At 29.0% G+C, this 20,756-nt stretch overlaps 1 protein-coding gene across 1 annotated transcript in view; it reads right to left on the bottom strand.

Annotated features, from left to right (window-relative positions):
- Positions 1 to 16,557: 16,557 nt before the first annotated feature.
- The window catches only part of LOC100207051 (location of vulva defective 1), a 95,410-nt gene continuing 91,211 nt past the window's right edge, over positions 16,558 to 20,756 (bottom strand). Inside the window, exons 25-26 of the mRNA XM_065804143.1 lie at positions 18,370 to 18,565; positions 16,558 to 16,991 (exon numbers count right to left, since the gene is read on the bottom strand). Of these exons, the coding sequence (XP_065660215.1) occupies positions 16,708 to 16,991; positions 18,370 to 18,565 (480 nt within the window). The 3' untranslated portion in view covers positions 16,558 to 16,707. The remainder of the gene's footprint in view (positions 16,992 to 18,369; positions 18,566 to 20,756) is intronic.

A 20,756-nucleotide genomic window follows, 5' to 3' on the forward strand; every position in this document is an offset into this window, starting at 1 on the left:
ATCGAGTAACTGTAAAGGAAAACCTTAACATAAGTTAACGTTGCAAATGCGCAAAATACTGCCACAAAATTTTAATTGATTTTTGAACCAACGATAAGTTCTATTATAATAATCTTATTTGCTTGTTTTATTATAATTGTTATTGTTAGCATTATTTTTTTTATTAATATAAATACTATTTTTATTACAGAAAATATACATAACGGGTGATGCGGAAGTTATCGGACAAATCCTAAATTCATTATTTGAGCATAATAATTAGTTTTTGTGGTTTTATGCGTAGGCATAAACGTTCTATAAAATATAAACTTTATTATTTGAAACATAATTATTTAAAATGAGGTTAAATGCAGCTGAACGAGAATCTTTTCAAAAGCGACTAAAAATGTTTTTTGTAAATAAACCTAATATAAAAAAAAAAAAATTGTAAACCATTTTGAAAAGGAAGGATTTGCTCGAAGTACAATATATGATAACCTAAAACGACTTGAAACTGTTCAATCGTTTTCTGATAGAAAGCACCCTGGTCGTCCGACATCCTGGACTAGAGAAAAGAAAGCCGAATTAACGAGACTTGTCAACAATCGAAAAGGGGTCAGTCAGAGAAAAATAGGTATTAAACTCGGTGTAAATCAATCGACAATTGGTCGTCAGTTAAAAAAAATGAATATTAAATATAGAAAACGTGAAAAGACTACAAAATACACTATAGAACAATAAATAAAGGCAAAGAAAAGAAGCAGGAAACTAGTTAACCAACTCTATAACACAAAATCGCTTCGAGTCATCGATGACGAAAAATGCTTTTGTTTTGCAGGGGACAACATGCCTGGAAATTCTGGATACTACACAAACAAAAAAAAGACATGCCCAGAAAGTGTTCGTTTTATAGGAAAAGAGAAATTTCCAAAAAAATAAATAATGTGGATAGCCATATCTGACTGTGGTATGTCCGAGCCATTGTTTCGCACTTCCAAGGCTGTAGCGATCAATTCATCAATCTATATTAATGAATGTTTAGAAAAACGACTTTTTCCATTTATTCACAAATATCATGGAGACTTTAACTATTTATTTTGGCCAGATTTAGCAAGTTCTCATTATTCTAAAGATTCTCTAAATTGGATGGACCAATATGTCTATCATGTTGATAAAGAATCCAATCCCCCAAATGTGCCTCAAGCACGACCAATTGAAAATTTTTGGGGACATTTGGCACAGAAGGTTTACGAGGGAGATTGGCAAGCTTCAACAGAGCAAGCTTTGATTGATCGCATTAAACTAAAACTACAAGAAATTGATTTAAACTTTTTACAGTCGCATATGAAAAGCGTCAGAGCAAAATTGAGATCAATTGCAGATGGTGGTGTTTTTTCATATAAAAAATAATATATTTTAATTAAAAGATAAATGCTTTATTTTAAAAAAATGTCATAGTAGTTTGTTTTTTTATTTATAAATAAGTTATTGACGTTTTTATTTTGTCCGATAACTTCCGCATCACCCGTTATATATAGTATCATAATCATGCCGAAAAGCCGAGGTATAAGACTTTGCAATTAATTTAAATGAAACCAACTCTGTAATATGCAACTTTTGCAAAACAGTTATATTCAGGGGTGGTGGCAGAATTTCTCAGTCATACACAACATCTAACATGCTTAAGTATTTAAAATTTTTTCTCAAATCTGATATCAAAAATCAGAATTGATGTATGCGAGGGTAGCTCTACCGCAGAACCATCTGTTCTGCGGTAGAGCTACCCTCACATACATCAATATTGAGAACAATCATCTAAATCCAGTCTTAACTATGATTTTGAAACTCCTATGACCATACCAAGGGAACCTTGATCTACGACACTTAAATCCGTATTCACAAGCTTTAAGCCTAAGTCTGAGGATGCGGAGATCAATACTAGAAGCTCTACTTCTACATTTAGTTCTGTAAAAATAAAGTCTAGATCTTCACCTCCTTAAAAACAACCGACAATATACCAAATGTTTACAAAGACCTGGCCTCTCACATCTACAGATCTGAAGGCAATAAAAATTACAAGGCTTATTGCTGAAATGATATGAGCAGATAACTAACGTGTTAGTAGAGTAGAAAATCCTGGTTTCAAAAGGTGATTACAGTTTTGAAGCCAAGGTATACGATCCCAAACAGAAAATACTTCTTGACAATTGAAATTTCTAACATTTATAAGAAGTTATCAAGTAAAATTTGTTTCTTGGCAACAAAAGAAGATCGTGTTAGTATAACTACCAACGAGTGGAGCTCCACAGCTGTTGATTACATGAGCCTAAGCTCATTTTCTCACAGAAGATATAAAAAAAATTCACATTTGTCTTGACGTGGAACTTTTTCTTTACGAGTCCTTCACTGCAGCTAATCCTGTTAAATTTATAAATGAATCACTTGATCGTTAGAGACTACTTGAAAAACTCAATGTAGTGGTAAGAGATAATGGCAGAAATATTGTCTCTGGTATGGAAGTAGGGAAGTTTTCAAACTTTCCTTATCTTGCCCATACACTTCAGTTGCTTGTAAATGACGGCTGCCTCGACAATGAACGCATTTCTTTACTAACTGCTTCATGTAGAAGAACTGTAGGACACTTTAAACATTCGGTTAAGTAGTATAAACTTTTGAGACAACTTTAGAAGATATTAGGACTTCCTAAACACATCATTTAAAATGAGCCAACTAGATGGAGCAGCACCTTCCACTTGCTGAACTGTTTAGTTGAACAAAAAATGCCATTTTGTTAGTAACACCACATTTCCGAAAAGCTGCTCGACAAGTCAAAGAATTGTCAACCAAAGAATAGGACAATTTGTTTCCTCTTGTTACTGCTTTAAAAGTTTTGGAAGACGCTACGCTTATTGCAAGTTCATCAAAAGTGACCACATCAGAAGTTATCCCAATAATAAATGCAGTTAACATGTCAATTGATCGCATCAAAGGCTACGGAAATTTTAAAGAATCTCTTTGTAAATCTTTGCATCGTTGTTACGATGCGAGAACAAACCTGTATATGCTTTTGCAACAATACTAAAACCCAAATTTAAAAACAAGATTTTAAGAAGTAGGACAATGGCTGAGAAATTTGTTACTTATTGATCAGTGAGTTGAATGCATTGAACATAGACGAAGGAATAAAAGTTTGAAATAAAAGTTGTTGAAATAAAATGAAATAAAAGTTGCTGAAATAAAAGTTTGCTTGAAATAAAAGTTGCTGAAAATCAAGAAGGGAACACCCTGCTTCAGAAGTAGTCTTGTCATTATATAACCAATCAATCAACACAAGTTCTGTAGTAAGTATTGTATGCGCTTCTATATTATTATTTTACTTTAAATGTTGCAAAATATTTGACTTATTTTCTTCGCGCAGCGGCCTTGTTTGTCAAGGCCCGTGTTTCGGATTTTAAGAATTGAGAGAGGGTTGTAACCGCAATTAAATAATAATTAAAAAATGAGCCTCCTCCACTGAAGTGGCCCCCTCGGCCTCGGCAAAATATTTGACTTATTTTCTTCGCGCAGCGGCCTTGTTTGTCAAGGCCCGTGTTTCGGATTTTAAGAATTGAGAGAGGGTTGTAACCGCAATTAAATAATAATTAAAAAATGAGCCTCCTCCACTGAAGTGGCCCCCTCGGCCCTGGCAAGGTGAATGATAGAAAAAAAATTTAAAAATTATTCTAATATTTTAGATACATACTGTGTATTGTACAATGTCAAACAAAGTAGCAGTGTACTTGAAAGAACCTCTACTCGCAAATCACTAAGATTTGTTTGATTAATGGAGGAAGTCCAAATTTCTTAACATGAAAAAACTAGCACAGAAATATTTAAGGATACCTTTATGTACAGTGTTTTAAGTACGGTTATTTATTACTGCGGGGCTTATCTGCGACCTGAAATGAAGCCGGTTAACTCAGGAGCGAGTGCAAATGCTTGTGTTTTTGAATAAAAACATGCCGTTTCTTAACTATCAGTACTAATGGTAGTGTCATATGTAAATGCTGAAAATACAACATTCTGATCACTTACCATTACTTATGACTATATTATTTGTTACTTTTTAATAACAAGTTCTTTATAAACACTTTGTATATTATTTGTTATTTGTTATTATTGTATTAGTTAAGTTACTATTATTTCACAGGGCTAACGCACTATGAAATAATAGTAACTTATAGCAAACAGTATTTTCCATTTCAAAAATAGTTTTGGCAAAAGTTGTAAATCCATATATTTCTAAATAGTTTTAGACTCTCAAAAGATGGAGCTTACAAATAAATTTAAAAAAATTAAATAACTTAGTTTTACGTTTATAAAATAAACCATAAACATAGAAAATAAATATTTTTTTGCCAATTAAATAACCGTTAAAAAATTCAACACAAAATTATTCTGAAATTTTTCATGGAAGCATTTTAGTATTATACATCATTAGATAGCTTAGAATATATACTTTGCAAATACGTTAGGTATTTGTAAAAATTATTTTTGTTTCATTTTTAATACTCTTTTAGTGAAGTAAAGAAAATCTCGTTTTTGTTTATTTTAATTGAAGTTTTCATTGTTGCTGAAAGCTGCCGGTGTCAAGTTAATTACTTTACTGGAGACCTTACCTATTCAGTAATATGAGAATTAAAAAAGCGATAGTGTCAATCAGAAAAAAAAATCCATGAAAACTACGGTTCTTCTTTTTTATTATGAAATATATTATACTTAATTATTATCCACTTTATTTTTTTTTATTTCTATGATAGAAGCATACAAATTAATAGCTGTTATATTTGAATATTAAATAACTATTATATTTGAAAGAATCTTCCCATAGCACTTTTGGTTGGGATGATCACCTTAACCACATTTATGATAAACTATATTGATGCGGAAGTTCTATTTATCTGTTATAATTGAAAGTTGACCAACAAATATTTTTTCAGGTAAGAAGTACTTTCCCTTTTATCTGCGGTACTTTATCTGTGCAAATTAATTACAATCAGATACTTTTTTCAATAACAATTTACAGAAAGAAAACATGTATTATTTAACAATACTCTGGAGTCCCTAATATAAGGAGGGTGGGGGGATGTCGTTTATTAATTTTTGGAAAATTTTCCCACCCACTCCAAGCTTATTTAGACCCCCCCACCCATTTATTAATTTGTGCTTGCTATCTAAAAAAAAAAAAAAGTTGAAAATTGGCCTTAAAAATTTGAAAATATTTATTACAGTCACTAATAAAAACAAGAATTTTTAGTGTAAACAGGCTTTAAAAATCACCAACCAAGTTATCGGAAATGAACTTTCAATTTGTTTCTCACCAAAGTATAAAACTTATTAAATCCTATTGAAATTATGATAAAACAGCTGTTAGAAAATGTGCATTTGACCGCAAGCCACACTAAATTTAAAAAGTTTTATGAGTGTTTTGTAGAAAATATTAGTTATTAATTTTTTATAATAAATACTTTCATTGTAACATAAAAATCCCCCCCCCCCCAATTTTATTACCTCCATCTCCCCCTTTCGTTTATTAAATCTAAACTAAAATTCCCACACCCCTTTTATTCCCAGCCCCTTTCCCCCCACCTTGCCTTAAGGATTCGAGAGTAAGTGAATTCGTTTGTGTTTGACGCGATCTTTGAGATAAAATAATAAGAGAGAAAAGTACTTCAGACCTGAAAAAATATTTTTTTGACAGCTTTCAGTCATCAGAAACTGATATAAATACTGTAATAGAGAGTATGCAAAAAAATATAACATCAAGTTGCAACCAGAAATGAAGCAAAGCTCAAAGAAAGTCAGACAGGTTCGAAAGCCTATACCAAATTAGTTAATTGGTGAGTTTAAAGTACCATAGAATTCTTGCAGTACCTCAACATCTAAAAATTTTGGCTTGAATACTTCTGGTAATCGTGGTAGACCAACTAAATATGACGTGTGTTTGGAAAACACAGTGAAACAAAAAAATATGGAGCTGGTTCAGGAGTATGGAATGGGACATGTCTGTAACGTCAATGTGCAAGGTTTAAGATCCATAGGTGAAAATGATTAAGCGTTGATTGTTACTATTATCAGAAATAAAGAAAAAGAAGAGAAAAAAGTAATTCTACAAAACATGCTCCATCCAGATTATGCAGTTTCCTTTACAAAAGAGAAGACATTGAGTATGTGTATTGAAACTCTTATAAAATCTTTTAAACCATACAGTCTGCCGTGACAGATCTAACAAAAGCACAGTATGCGTACCTAAGAAAAAGACTCGTTGATAAGAATTGAATTTCTATATTGCCTTTGTATCAGATACTAAGTAAAGCGAAAAAGGCTTGCTATCCTCCTGCATCCAGCATAACGGTGACAAATTTAGGCTCAAGAAATCAATCTGCAAGGTCTCTTGGCCATAAAGTCTGCCATATTAGAAAGATAAAGTCAGGATTGACAAATTACAATCCTCTCAAGCTGTTCAATAAATAGGGATGTGATAAATCCTCCGGGTAGAGTGAGTGAAAACAAACTCTACCGGAAGAAAACGAACAAATTTAAGAAACTAATTTATTTATAGTTTCCTTATTACCACTGCGACTAGCAGACAAAGAAACTTCTACAGATATATGGCAGAACCCTACTTGATCATATGTTAGAATTTGCAGACCAATTTCATTAGAATTCGCGAAAGAAACAACCGAAAAAACTACAGCGGTTATCAGTGAAATTGAAACCAAAATTAATCCATTGGTTCCAGCTCTTGTGTTAATAGACGACAAAGTCATCAAAGTTAAACATAAACTGTTTATGACAATGATTGATGGGAATGTTGATCAAGTGTTAACTAACAGATCATCTAGTGCTAGCAGCACTTTTTGTGGAGCAATTCTCAGACAAATGAATGATCTTTTAAAAGTTACAACGAGAAAATGAAAATGCGTTTAAATACAGATTGTCGACTCCACACGTATGGATAAGATTTATGGAAATGACCCCCCATACTTTTACAATTAAAGTTTTGAGAAGTGGTTTGCAATAACTCCAGTAAACAAGTAACTTAAAAAATATGTCCAAAAACGTTTGCGAGAAGTGCTATGTTGCACATTGATAAACCGCTTCAAGATTCCGGTAATAGCAATGGCAGAAATACGGCAAGAAGATTTTTTCAAAATTACCAATGTTCTGCAGAGATAACCGGATTTAATAAAGAAACAATCAAGACATTTTAGAGTTCATCAAGAGATTATAGAGTTAATCAAGTGATTTTAGAATCAAGAGTTTTTCTTCAAACTATGTCATCGAAATTCCCTACAAATGCAGAAAAATTCGGTCAGTATACATCAATAACATTGCAATTCTATGTAAGCAAATATAACTGGTTTTACATGCCATATTCGGTCCATAAAGTACTTATACATGGTCCAAAAATAATAGAGCATCACACAGTTTTGTCTATAGAACAATTACCCAAAGATGCTTAGGAAACCCGAAATAAAAACAACTAGAAATATAGGTTGCTAGGTTCCAAACCAGCAACAAACAAAGACGTTCTGTATATTTTGTTATATACATCTGATCCTTACATAGCTAACTTAAATAAACAAGTTGTCTAATACTCAAATAATTGTATCACAAAGCTAAAGAATTGTTGGAAATAGAAAGTGATGAAAAGGATAAGCTTAAAAAAGATAAAAATTATTTTTTAAGCTTAATTTTGTTGATGTTAATTTTTCAGTTATACAAGTCAAATTGTAAAAGCTTGACTAAATAATTTTTTTAATGGTAATCAGTGCCTTAGAAATTATTCTGCTAAATTTATGCTTGACTTAAGTATGAACATACAAATGTTTAGAGTTTGCTCCATGACTGGAAGATATCTCAAACACAATATATGCAATACAATAGAAAAATTAAGATAAGTTTTGCAAGACATTGCAATTCTCATCTCTAAAATTGCAAGGCATCCAAATGCCCGTCTCCACTAAAATACATTGCATCAACAGAAAAGTAAAAAAAAAAAGAACTTTTCTTCAGTAAAATCACTAGACAGAATATTTCGTGGTCTATACACATATGTATGTCACAGAATATTCCGTTAAATTAGGTAAATGGGCTGGCCCGATTCGGATCAATCTAAAGCCTTTGTCCGGTAACCCATGCCCATGTGCTCAGGTTAAAAACCGAGTAGAGTCTATTTAGGCATGTTGGGCTGGACCTAGGCCAGGCTTATCGGTTAATCTGGCTTATCGGTTAATCCAGCACCGGATAAATTTACTAGTGTAAATCAAATAAACTAACTGTTGAACCTCAAAAAAAATCATTTATAGTAGTGCTTCATTAACATTTATTCAAATCACAGAAACTACAAATATTTTTACATCAAAAAATTTTATATGATAAAAAAATGTTAAAAAACAATAAAAAAAAACAAACAAAACAATACGCGATTACAATAAAAGTTAAATAAAAACAAAGGAAAAAAAAACAAAAAACAAGTGCAAATTCTGCACTGATAAATTGTTAACTTTTAATTTTTGAAAAATTAAATAGTTTTATTTTGTAAACTTGTTTTTAGAAACCTAATATATTTACAATTTATCCCTAAAATCGTCTGTAAAATACGCAGTTTTCGTAATTTCTCATAACTTTTATGTTATTGAAATTTAGTAAAAAAAAATTATATTAAAACACGTTAATATTTTATTTTAGAATAGCCTTGGTAGCTCGTTTCTCTCATTCTACCTTGCTACTGTGTCAAAACTTGTCTATGTAGGAGTATCATCCACAAAATCATTTACAAACGTATGATGTATAAACATTAACAAATCAATAAAATGAAGTTTACTCAGTTTCAGATAAAGTTTTTGTTGCCGATTCTATGATCTAGAATTAAATTTGATTGTTCTTTAATCGTTAATGTCAAAATATATAACTTCGTTGTTTTTTTTTGTTGATTCGTAGACAAAATTCATACAGCTGATGAATTTATCAATCGATTCATTTGGGTTAAGATCAGATTCTTTCACATGTAATAAATAGTCATACTTGGAAAGTTTTGAAATACGATCATTGATTGAGCCACTTAATTCAGTTGAGTGAATCGTCTTGCTCACTAAACATTAATAAAATATTGCTAATTAAAAAATGGATATTAAAAAAAACCACCGTAAAAAAAATGATAGCACAAAAGATACCTTCGTTAAACTCAAATGTTTGACTTTTTCTTAACTTTTTTTCCAATGATATCGGTAAACAATCATTGCTTTCTGATTTTTTAATATTGTGATATTGGTTGTTTGTAATTGCTTGCTTCGAAGCATGTAATCCGAGCCAGTCTAAATTGTAATCAGAATAAAAAAAAAACCGTTTAAAAGTAGTTTTAGCACAAATTTTAAATCTAGCTATCATCATTGCTTAAGAAAAAAAAAACACCGTTTGCAATGAGAGGAGCTGTGCGAAAAAATATTTTCGGAAGAAATAAAAAAACCAAATAGATCAGGAAAGAATGAATTAAACAATTTTTAAAAATTGTATGCTATATTTAAATTCAACTATTTATAACTTTTAACTTTTAAAACGCATTGCAACAAATTGCTTTGGTAATATATTCTAACAAAACATTTTGTAATAAATAGTTTTTAAAAAAAAACCACAATTGTAACAAAATCGTATCTTAATTCGTGTTTATCAACTCATTTACTATCATTTTTTGTCATTTAACTTTCCTTAAAACAATATTTTATATTAAAATTGCTAAAACAATAATACAAAGGAGAAACTTTTTCTTTGCCTTTTTTGAATAATTGTTAGGATTTATTGATGAGTATATAATCTAGAAAAATAAATACATTTTAAGTCATTTATACCAGCAAATTTTTGTGTCATTTTTAATGATGACATTATTTTTAATGATGACATTATTTTTGCTGATGACACTATTTTAAATGAAGACATTATTTTTAATGATGGCATTATTTTAAACAAGCTTAATTAAAGTTAAAATATAAATTTGATTTAAAAAATAAAAAAATAAAATATTGATAATAAAAAAACAAACAACTAATTGATTTAAATTGAATTGTAAAATTAAAACAATTTTAAACAAAAAACCTTTAAACTGCGCAATCATAAAATCAACAATTTCATAATCGTTAGTCTGGAACTGAAGATCTGCACGAACTGCAGTGAATGCATCATTTAAGATTGATATAAAAATGTTCATAACAATCCAAATTACAATGGCATTAAATCCAAAAAAGAACATTGGTCCAAGAACAGAATTAGCATTTTCAAACAGTCTGTAACTAAACTTTCCCAATAATAGCGAAATGATGGAAGCTAATGCTTTAAAGTAGGTTTGGTATCCGTCTAGCAAAGAGCCTGATAAAAAAAAATCATTTCAACTTTATTTTACAAAAAAATTTACAAGAAATATAAAAAATGCTTTTAAAAATAGTAAGTTTTATTTGGCAATGAAAACAATAAACAGGCCAATAAATTCCATTAATGAAATTAATTCCAAACACTAATAAGGTAATCCAAGATATCGATTGCATTGGCAAAATAAATTTCTGAGATTTTTTATTATAAACAAACATTTTTCTTAAACTTGAAGGCATTGTGCCTCCACGTTAAAGAAGTCCAACTTGATTAGTTTTTTAAGTCAAAAACAAATCCTAAAACAGGTAGTACAAAAAAGAACTTATGCTAAAGTTGATTTAAATGAGTTTATTTTTGTTCATCTAAAAAAATAAGCATCTTTTACTATCTCCATTACACTGTGTCCAAGCTAATAGGGTTTTTCCATTACTTTGTGTCCAAGCTAATCACTAATTGGGTTTCTCAAATGGGATGCCAGATTTACCAGGATTCTAAGGGTGAAAGTGATAGCCGAATATCGCTTGTGCGGTTAATATAACTCGGGGTCTATTATCATAACACAAAGCTTTTAAGAACTATTCTTTTAATGTTTTCTTTTTTCTCATTGTTAATAAAGTTAGAAAACATTTCTTTATTTTAAAACAACAAAATATTTTTTTTGGTTTTTATAATTTAAAATAACTAAAAAATATTTTGCTGTGCTGTATTACTAGAAAATAAAATAATTTTGTTTTTTAAAAAATAAACTTTTTTTCCGAGCATCCATAGTGAAAATAATTTTGACACCTAAGTGTTACTAAACATCACTTGTGTTATGGTCATGAATTTCATTCAATAGTTTGTGAAATTCTTTACAAAAAGTCAAACTTTTCAGAGGCAAAATCTATTGAAAGGGTTTAAACAATTATAGGGGAAACAATTATAGTAATTGAGATGAAAATGCTGATATAATTTAACATGATGATATAATTTCATAAATTTTGACATAATGACAAGTTGTACAGGTCAACAAAAGTTTCATTCACTGATGATTTACAAATTAGCATAAGTATTTCCTTTATGATTCAAAAGGTTCAGAAATTTATTCAAATCGTCGGCAAATTAAAAATGAAATCTTACAAGAGTAGATAAATACATTTTTATGAAGAACTTTAGCTGATGTTGGATGTAAAAACGAGGTAGATGAGTCTTTTTACAATATAGAAAAAGAAAACATATATTGAAAGCTATGATCAATATAAAAGAAAATTTCAATATTGCCAAAGAATAATTATGTGGTAACCCATGTAATAACAATTTTGTTACCATCAATAAAAGTGAGAATAGAAAGGCTCGACAGAGGTAACGCTACTCTACAAATAGATTGCATGCTGACATTAATTTTTTTTTGCTTGAAAAAAATAATTTTATTGCTGCTTCAATCAATGCAGCTGAGAATTGAAGAATGCAAAAATATCAATTACATGGCTAACTCAAATTTTTAAATGACCCATCCACTTATAAAGTGGATGGGTCATTTAAAAATTTGAATAAAGTTATCAATTCAAAGTTAATCTTACCATCCAAGATTAAACCAAGCTGTACATTGAGGATGCTAGCAATAATTTAGTAAATTACTATAAATAATTTACTAAAGCCAACAAAAGTCATAATAATAAAAGCAGAATTTGTTTAAAACCTCAACCAGTTACTGCTATGTTATTAGACAAAAAAAGTTTGACACTTTAAGAAAAGTTGGGTGCAACTATAAGTAATGTCAAAGGAATAAAAACAGAACCTCTTAAAAATATTTGCAATTTAAAAAACCTCATAAATGAACTTAACATTTTGGAGGCAACTGGGAAGCGAAACTAAAGTTTAGATAACACTCAGCATTAATTACCATCAAACTAACATCAATTAAATCAAAGAGCTTTTTCTGCAGTGAGACTATTTATGGAAAAAATTTGCCATGGTGAAGTGATAAAACAATAAACTAACTTTTTAAAATTTTTTAACTTAAAAAACAATTCAGAGTTATGTGCTAATACAAATTTGTGCTAAAAATTGCTTGTTTGTTATATTTAAGCTATGGTTTTAGATTAAAAAAAGAATTCCAGGGCAAATGGAAAATTTATTGGAAATGGGAAACTGAAATCACTAATCACTAGCCTTTTTCTAACAAAAGTTATCCAGCCTTGTATGGAATACTGTTGCCATATCTGGGGCGGATCTTCTAATGATGCCCTTTCTCTTTTAGACAAGGTGCAAAAACGCATTGTAAACATAGTTGGATCTGCTCTTGCAGCCAACCTTCAACCATTATCACATCGTCGTAATGTTGCTTCTCTTTCTCTTTTCTACAAATACTATAATGGGCACTGCTCGAAAGAGCTAGCGTCTCTTGTGCCATCTACTAAAATTCATTCTCATGTTACTCGTCATTCAATTAAGTGTCATCCTTTTTCTGTGACTGTTCCTAAGTGCTCCAAAAACGCTTATTCTTCTAGTTTTTTTCCTCGAACATCAGTTCTTTGGAATTCGCTTCCTTCATCTTGCTTTCCTGATTCGTATAATTTGCAATCTTTTAAATCGTCCGTCAATCATTATCTTGGTCTACAATCTTCATCTTTTCTCTTACAGTAACTTCCAACTTTAATTAGTGGCTGCTTGCAGCCTTGTTGGAAGCGAAGATGTTTTAAAAAAAAAAAAGTACTTGCTATTACAAGTAGAGATAATTCTTAAACATACTTTAGTTTTTCATGTTTCTTAATGTCTTGGCTCATAATTTTTAATTTATCATCCTATTATATTAAATAACTTACATACATGTATGTGTGTGTGTATATATATATATATATATATATATATATATATATATATATATATATATATATATATATATATATATATATATATATATATATATATATAAATATATATATATATACCATTGTTTACTTCTGCTTTTTTCTTAAAATACATTTTTAAAGGGGGGATATAATATAAAATTTTTTTGACCTATCAAGTGAAATATCAGTTATATGGTGTTGAATTAAACTTTGAAGTGGTTTTTTTAAATAAAATTTTAATAGAAATGGATAAGGTATCTTTATGCAAGTAGAAAGAAAAACCACAAAATTCTAAATTCATTAACAATTATTATATATTATTTAGTTTATTAATAATTATATGTATATATGTATATATGTATATATATATATATATATATATATATATATATATATATATATATATATATATATATATATATATATATATATACACATACACACATACATACATATGATTTGAATAAGAAAACTCATATATACTTGCTGCTTGTACCTGTAAAATATTGGTCTTGGTAAATCTATTCCACACAACTATTTTTATACATATTCCTTGCTTTAATAATTTTTAGTAAGCAGTAAAAAATAATTATATATACACACACACACACACACACACACACACACACACACACACACACACACACACACACACACACACACACACACACACACATATATATATATATATATATATATGATTTTTCTAATTCAAACAACAACAACAAAAAAAACACCAACAAGAAGATATTTATTTTCCTTTTTAAATCATACAATAATATTATAATAATAATAAATATAATAATAATAATAATAATAATAATGATAACAAAAAAAAAAAAAAATCATAATTTTATTGATTTTAGCAAGTAAAAATAATTGATTAATAGAAAAAATAGATATAACAATAATATAAAAATAATATATAATATATAATAAATAATATATAATAAAATAATATATAATAATAATATAAAATAATATAATAATGAGTAAATTAATTATGAGTATTTAATAATAATAACTAAATGATTGATAAGGATTTAAAGAAATAAATTCTGATCAAAGGAGTGACAACAGTTTTTGAATATAATATAATTAATGATAAGCATACACACATAGAACATACATAAACTAAGTAAACATTTAAAAATCATATTTTGATAATAGTAATAAAAAAAACAAAAACAAGAAGTTAATGGTAATAGTTGTAGTAATCATAATTAAAAAAATAAGAGTATATTTTAAATATTAAGTAAAACCATGTCAATAAGTTAGAACAAAATTTTTCTCAGAATTTTTTTAAATTGATTTTGTTTAAGACTAATAAAAGACATAAAGGTGTTTGAAGTTGTAGCTTTTTTGAACTCATTCACTATGCATACAAGACTCTTGTTCCATTCATAAATGCACTGATAGACAACAGAATGTTTACCATACTTCTGAGTTTTAAAAAATGGTATACTAAGTTTTCCATTATATGTTTCTAGTAGAGTATGTATGTATTATTTTACTTTCTATAAAAAAAGTCTGTTATAGAAGAGAGTAAATTTTTATTAAGAGAGTCAAAAACAAAAACAAAGAAAACATTTTCATGTTTTTATGATTAGCAAATTTTACAAGCACTGGAAAGGTTGGAGTTTTCAGTTTTTTGAAAGATTTCGATGTTTCTGACTTAAAAGGTTGCAAGTTTATGATTCTTATGGATTGACGTTGAGAGGACATCAATTTTTTTATGTGTTAGCTGCCATTTTGACCCCAAATTTGACAATAGTAACTAAGATGTGATAAAATAATGCACAGTAAATATTCTTTAGTATGAATTTATCGACATAATGACGAATTATTGAAAGTGCGTCGTTAGCTCAAGTTAGTTTCTTGCATAGCTCATCAATATGAAAATTCCACAAAAGATAGGAGTCAATCAAAACATCAAAATATTTAATAAATTTTGTAGGATATAACTGTTTATTACTAATTTTGATTTGAATTTTTGTTTTTACATAGAGAATTATTTGATTTGTTGATATGCAATAGGTTTGTATCACCAGCAAAAAGATGAATTGACGAGAAGCAAATAGAGTTGTTTATGTCATTAACATAAATTAAGAACAAAAGAGGACCAAGAACAGACCTTGAGGAACACTGCACACAACAGATTTATTAGTAGAATTATAACTATTAATACTTAGAAATTGTTTCCAATCTCTAAGATAAGATCAAAACCAGTCACTTACAACACCACGAATACTATAGTGTTTTTATTTAGAAATCAAAATGTTAATGTTAAACAGAGACTGCAAACTCTTGATGCTGGGGGTTTCATGGTTTCCATTGTTTAACAGTTTTTCATTTAATAAAAGGTGTTAAGTTTTTTTCTTTTTATTGCCATACTTTCTTAGATAACTCCTTATCATTCCTAGTTGCATATATTTATATACATATATTATATATAAATATAAATATATGTATATATATATATATATATATATATATATATATATATATATATATGTATAAATATATGCATGCATATACACACACACACACACACACACATATATATATATATATATATATATATATATATATATATATATATATATATATATATATATATATACACATACATATATAGATATGTTATACATTTTAATTAACAAAAAACATTTAGATTAATATTAGTTAACATTTATTATTATTAAATAATCAAAACAAATTACATATACAAATATATAAAATTTTTACCAAACACAATGCTGGATGTAAATACAACAGAACACAAAATAATAGCAAAGATTATCCCAAACATCGATAAAGGATACCATGCAACTCTTAAAGTTGAAGATAGCATTGAGACACGTTGATTAAACCGCAAGAGTTTAATGAACTTCAAAGTTACAAAAAAAACAATGAGTGATACAATGTAAACATATGTCAGATCCCAGTATGAAGCAAATTGAAAATTAATAAAGGACTGTGGTTTTTTATACGGTATCCTTTGTAACAAAACCTTAGCCAGATGATCTTAAAGAATAATTTTTTATTTTTAATATTTTTTAAATCAATGGAGCAAAATAAAAATTTCAATAAAATTAATTAACTGCTTTGTTTAAAAAAAATAAAAAATAAGAAAAATACCTTTAAAAAAGAAAAACCCAACTGCTACAAGTGATAACAGTATCAATGCAACCTCCACTAAGTTCCAAAACTCAAGAAAATATTTACAACCAGTTCTATATAAAAAACGACATTCTCTGAAAGAAAACAATATGGTTATCAGGATAAAAAGAATATGGGAACCCAACATAATTTTTGATCCTGTCACGGATGCATACAGCTTAAATGTAAGTACAGAAAAATTAGGAACAGCTCCGCCAGAAGCAGGGAACTCCAAGGCCATTGTAACCATGCTAAAATAGTTAGTGGCAGGGTTAAACAAAGCAAACTCAATTATTACAGCTCGTGTTTGTCTATCAATCCATCTGAATTGCTATACTTGATTTAGTATAGCCTGATTTTTCCATTTTGGGAAAATTTCTACTACATATCCTCCACCATAATAAGTTTCTAAACCTGCTGCATATGGATACCCATCAAGTTCTTGCCAAGTTTGATAATTCCAAGGCATTGTTGTTGGATTATTGGGAGAATTATACAACTTTGGAATTGTCCAATTTAAATCAAAACTTCTTGTTTCTTCAAAAGATATTTTATATGAAGACAAACAGTCTATTTTAATAAGCTTAGCAACTAAGTTAGCTTTCATACATGAATCTAAAAAAGAAGAATAATAAAAAAGCATTATATCTTTATCAAAACAAAGATTGATTATTTTTTAAAAACAAAATCATAGAAAAAGAATGAATAACTGTTGACAATGCATAGTTAAGTAAAGTTTCCTGAATTTTGTGGTAGCTTTCAAAAAGGCTGATTCCATCAATAGCTGTATAATATCATAGTGTTAACAGTGCTATGTTGGACAAAAATGGTGTCCTTGCTGATGCTTCTGTTGCACAATGTCAAAGACACATAAAAACTTATTTGCTACAGCTTTGGGTTGATTAGCAAAAATAAAAAACCACTAATCTTATTAAGGATGTCTTACATTATCTTTAATAAGGATTCTTTAACAATTAAAAACATGAAAACATGAATAAAACATCAAAAAATATTATTACAAAAAAATCATCATTAATACCAAGTTACGTCAATCCTTTACAAATATTCATGGTCTTTGAAGTAACTTTACATCCCTTAAAACATTTTAAAACTTTTTCCATATAAATCTTCAGTCAATCTGTTATTAATGATTTTATACTCTTCACACTGAATGGTCTGACTCGAGTACCATTGGCTCTACTGGATCTAAAGATCAAATTTTTTGTCTCCTTTAATCTCTTACTCAGCTAACTTTGTAACACATTTTCCAGCTACAACTTTAACCACTTACCTTCACACCTTAACTTGTATCTTTTGCCTGACCCTAGCTTGTGCTCAATTTGTACTTGCTCTACTTTAGGTGGCTCCAAACATGCTATGATATCATAAAAATTTTTATCCAGTACTTCTTCTGCATCAGATTCACCCTATCATTGTACTTCCAACTGTTACTTTAAGGCTGATTATAATTTTTTTTTTGCAAATTTCTTTGTGATGGTCCTTGAGCTGATGTCTTTTGTCTCCCTGCTGAAAATTGTGTTTCCTTTACAATTTTCTAAATTCAGACAGGAATAGAAGCTTTTATTTCTTCTTGTCAGTTAAGTCAAGCCCAATTCTACACAATTGTGTAGAATGTGCAGCTTTTTTTTGTGCAGCTATTTTTATTTGTAACCATATCTTTATTTTTTTTTATCTCTGGGGAAAAGAAATGTCTTTTTATTATTATCTCACAAAGATAAAGCAAAATTATTTGAAAGAACTTTTCCTCGAATTCTTGAATCTAATAGCCGCATTCTTCCATCTCAAATAAACAGACTAGTTATTAGACATCTAAATCACACCTGCTTTAATTGCTAAAGTTATTTCTCTTTTTTGCGTTCCATTAATTCACAACTTAATTAGTGGTCACTAAGTGTCAATTTTATCAACAACAATAAAAAAAATGCATTAAGTAGTACTTTTGATTAATTTTTTAAAATTATAAATAACTTACTTGACTGTACACGAACTTGTCTAATTCTAATTCCATTCACAATCTTCGAATTAAGATCATTTAAAAACAATTTTCCAGGAAAATCTTTCTTTTCTGTAATTGCATAAAAATCACTCAAGTTATACCACTTTTCAGGAAAAACTTGAGGTATAAAAAATTCTTCCATCCATGGCCAAAAATCTTTTGATGATTTAATCTATAAATCAAAAAGTCAAAAAAACAAAAAGTCAAGAAAGCATTCTACAAACAGTATACAGTTTCTGCAAACAGCAGAATTATCATATGACTGGATTCATAGAAAGCATGAAAAAAAATTCCTTAATGGTACTTTTTAATGGATTCTTTAGCCTAGAGCATAATTTTAAATAAAAAAAGTATACTTATAAAAAGCTGTTAGAACAATGTTAAAAAAAGTCATTAATGAAGTATCAAAGACAATAGATAGAAATGAAAACACCAGAACCTGAATAATAACAAAAAAAAAAAAAGTCAGTTTTAGAATAATATAGAAAAAAGATGCCAATTTCTCAAGTATAAAATGCAAAAATAAGACTTTAAAAGAAGTCCTTTATTATCTTACAACAAACATTGGCTTGAAAAAGCATTCTTATATAATATTTATATCTATATAATATAAAATTACACTAGCAAACAAGCGGTGGATATTTTCAATTTCATTAAGTATTTCTTAAGCAGTATTTTATGCTGATTTCAAATCAAATTTCAAAAAAAAATTCTGATCAAAATGCTAAATAAACGATTTTCTTTTGCTTAAATAAGACTGTAAGCTACTAACAGTAAACATAAATATTAGGGCCTGCGAAACGATTCAATTCAAATCGCGAACCAAATGTCTCTTCAAATTGAGATTCGATTTGAAAAAAATAATTTGTATTCTTTGAATCACTATTTATTTTGCATCATTCACAACTTTTCTGTCAATGACTCAGACTAAAAAACTAAAAACCTTCTTCACCCACCTTTGGTTGATTGTGACAAGATTCTCATGCCATGCTTCATTTCAAGTTGGGACTTTAGGAAATTTGTCAATAGATTAGACAATACTGATGTATTTGTTGCAACACCTGCACAAGTTCCCAAGAGAGTTCTGCAAAGATAAAATTGAGTGCGTTTATAGGTCCAGAAATAAATAAAAAATTAAGGGTGAAGAACATTTTCAAGACATTCTAAGTGTTACGGAAAAAGATGCATGGGTGGGTCAGCCATAATCAATACCCTTGGAAAAAAGAAATAAGCTATAAGCGGGTGATGCGGAAGTTATCGGACAAATCCTAAATTCATTATTTGAGCATAATAATTAGTTTTTGTGGTTTTATGCGTAGGCATAAACGTTCTATAAAATATAAACTTTATTATTTGAAACATAATTATTTAAAATGAGGTTAAATGCAGCTGAACGAGAATCTTTTCAAAAGCGACTAAAAATGTTTTTTGTAAATAAACCTAATATAAAAAAAAAAAAATTGTAAACCATTTTGAAAAGGAAGGATTTGCTCGAAGTACAATATATGATAACCTAAAACGACTTGAAACTGTTCAATCGTTTTCTGATAGAAAGCACCCTGGTCGTCCGACATCCTGGACTAGAGAAAAGAAAGCCGAATTAACGAGACTTGTCAACAATCGAAAAGGGGTCAGTCAGAGAAAAATAGGTATTAAACTCGGTGTAAATCAATCGACAATTGGTCGTCAGTTAAAAAAAATGAATATTAAATATAGAAAACGTGAAAAGACTACAAAATACACTATAGAACAATAAATAAAGGCAAAGAAAAGAAGCAGGAAACTAGTTAACCAACTCTATAACACAAAATCGCTTCGAGTCATCGATGACGAAAAATGCTTTTGTTTTGCAGGGGACAACATGCCTGGAAATTCTGGATACTACACAAACAAAAAAAAGACATGCCCAGAAAGTGTTCGTTTTATAGGAAAAGAGAAATTTCCAAAAAAATAAATAATGTGGATAGCCATATCTGACTGTGGTATGTCCGAGCCATTGTTTCGCACTTCCAAGGCTGTAGCGATCAATTCATCAATCTATATTAATGAATGTTTAGAAAAACGACTTTTTCCATTTATTCACAAATATCATGGAGACTTTAACTATTTATTTTGGCCAGATTTAGCAAGTTCTCATTATTCTAAAGATTCTCTAAATTGGATGGACCAATATGTCTATCATGTTGATAAAGAATCCAATCCCCCAAATGTGCCTCAAGCACGACCAATTGAAAATTTTTGGGGACATTTGGCACAGAAGGTTTACGAGGGAGATTGGCAAGCTTCAACAGAGCAAGCTTTGATTGATCGCATTAAACTAAAACTACAAGAAATTGATTTAAACTTTTTACAGTCGCATATGA

The sequence above is a fragment of the Hydra vulgaris genome, chromosome 08 (genome assembly GCF_038396675.1).
Source record: "Hydra vulgaris chromosome 08, alternate assembly HydraT2T_AEP".
NCBI classification, from domain to species: Eukaryota; Metazoa; Cnidaria; class Hydrozoa; order Anthoathecata; family Hydridae; genus Hydra; species Hydra vulgaris.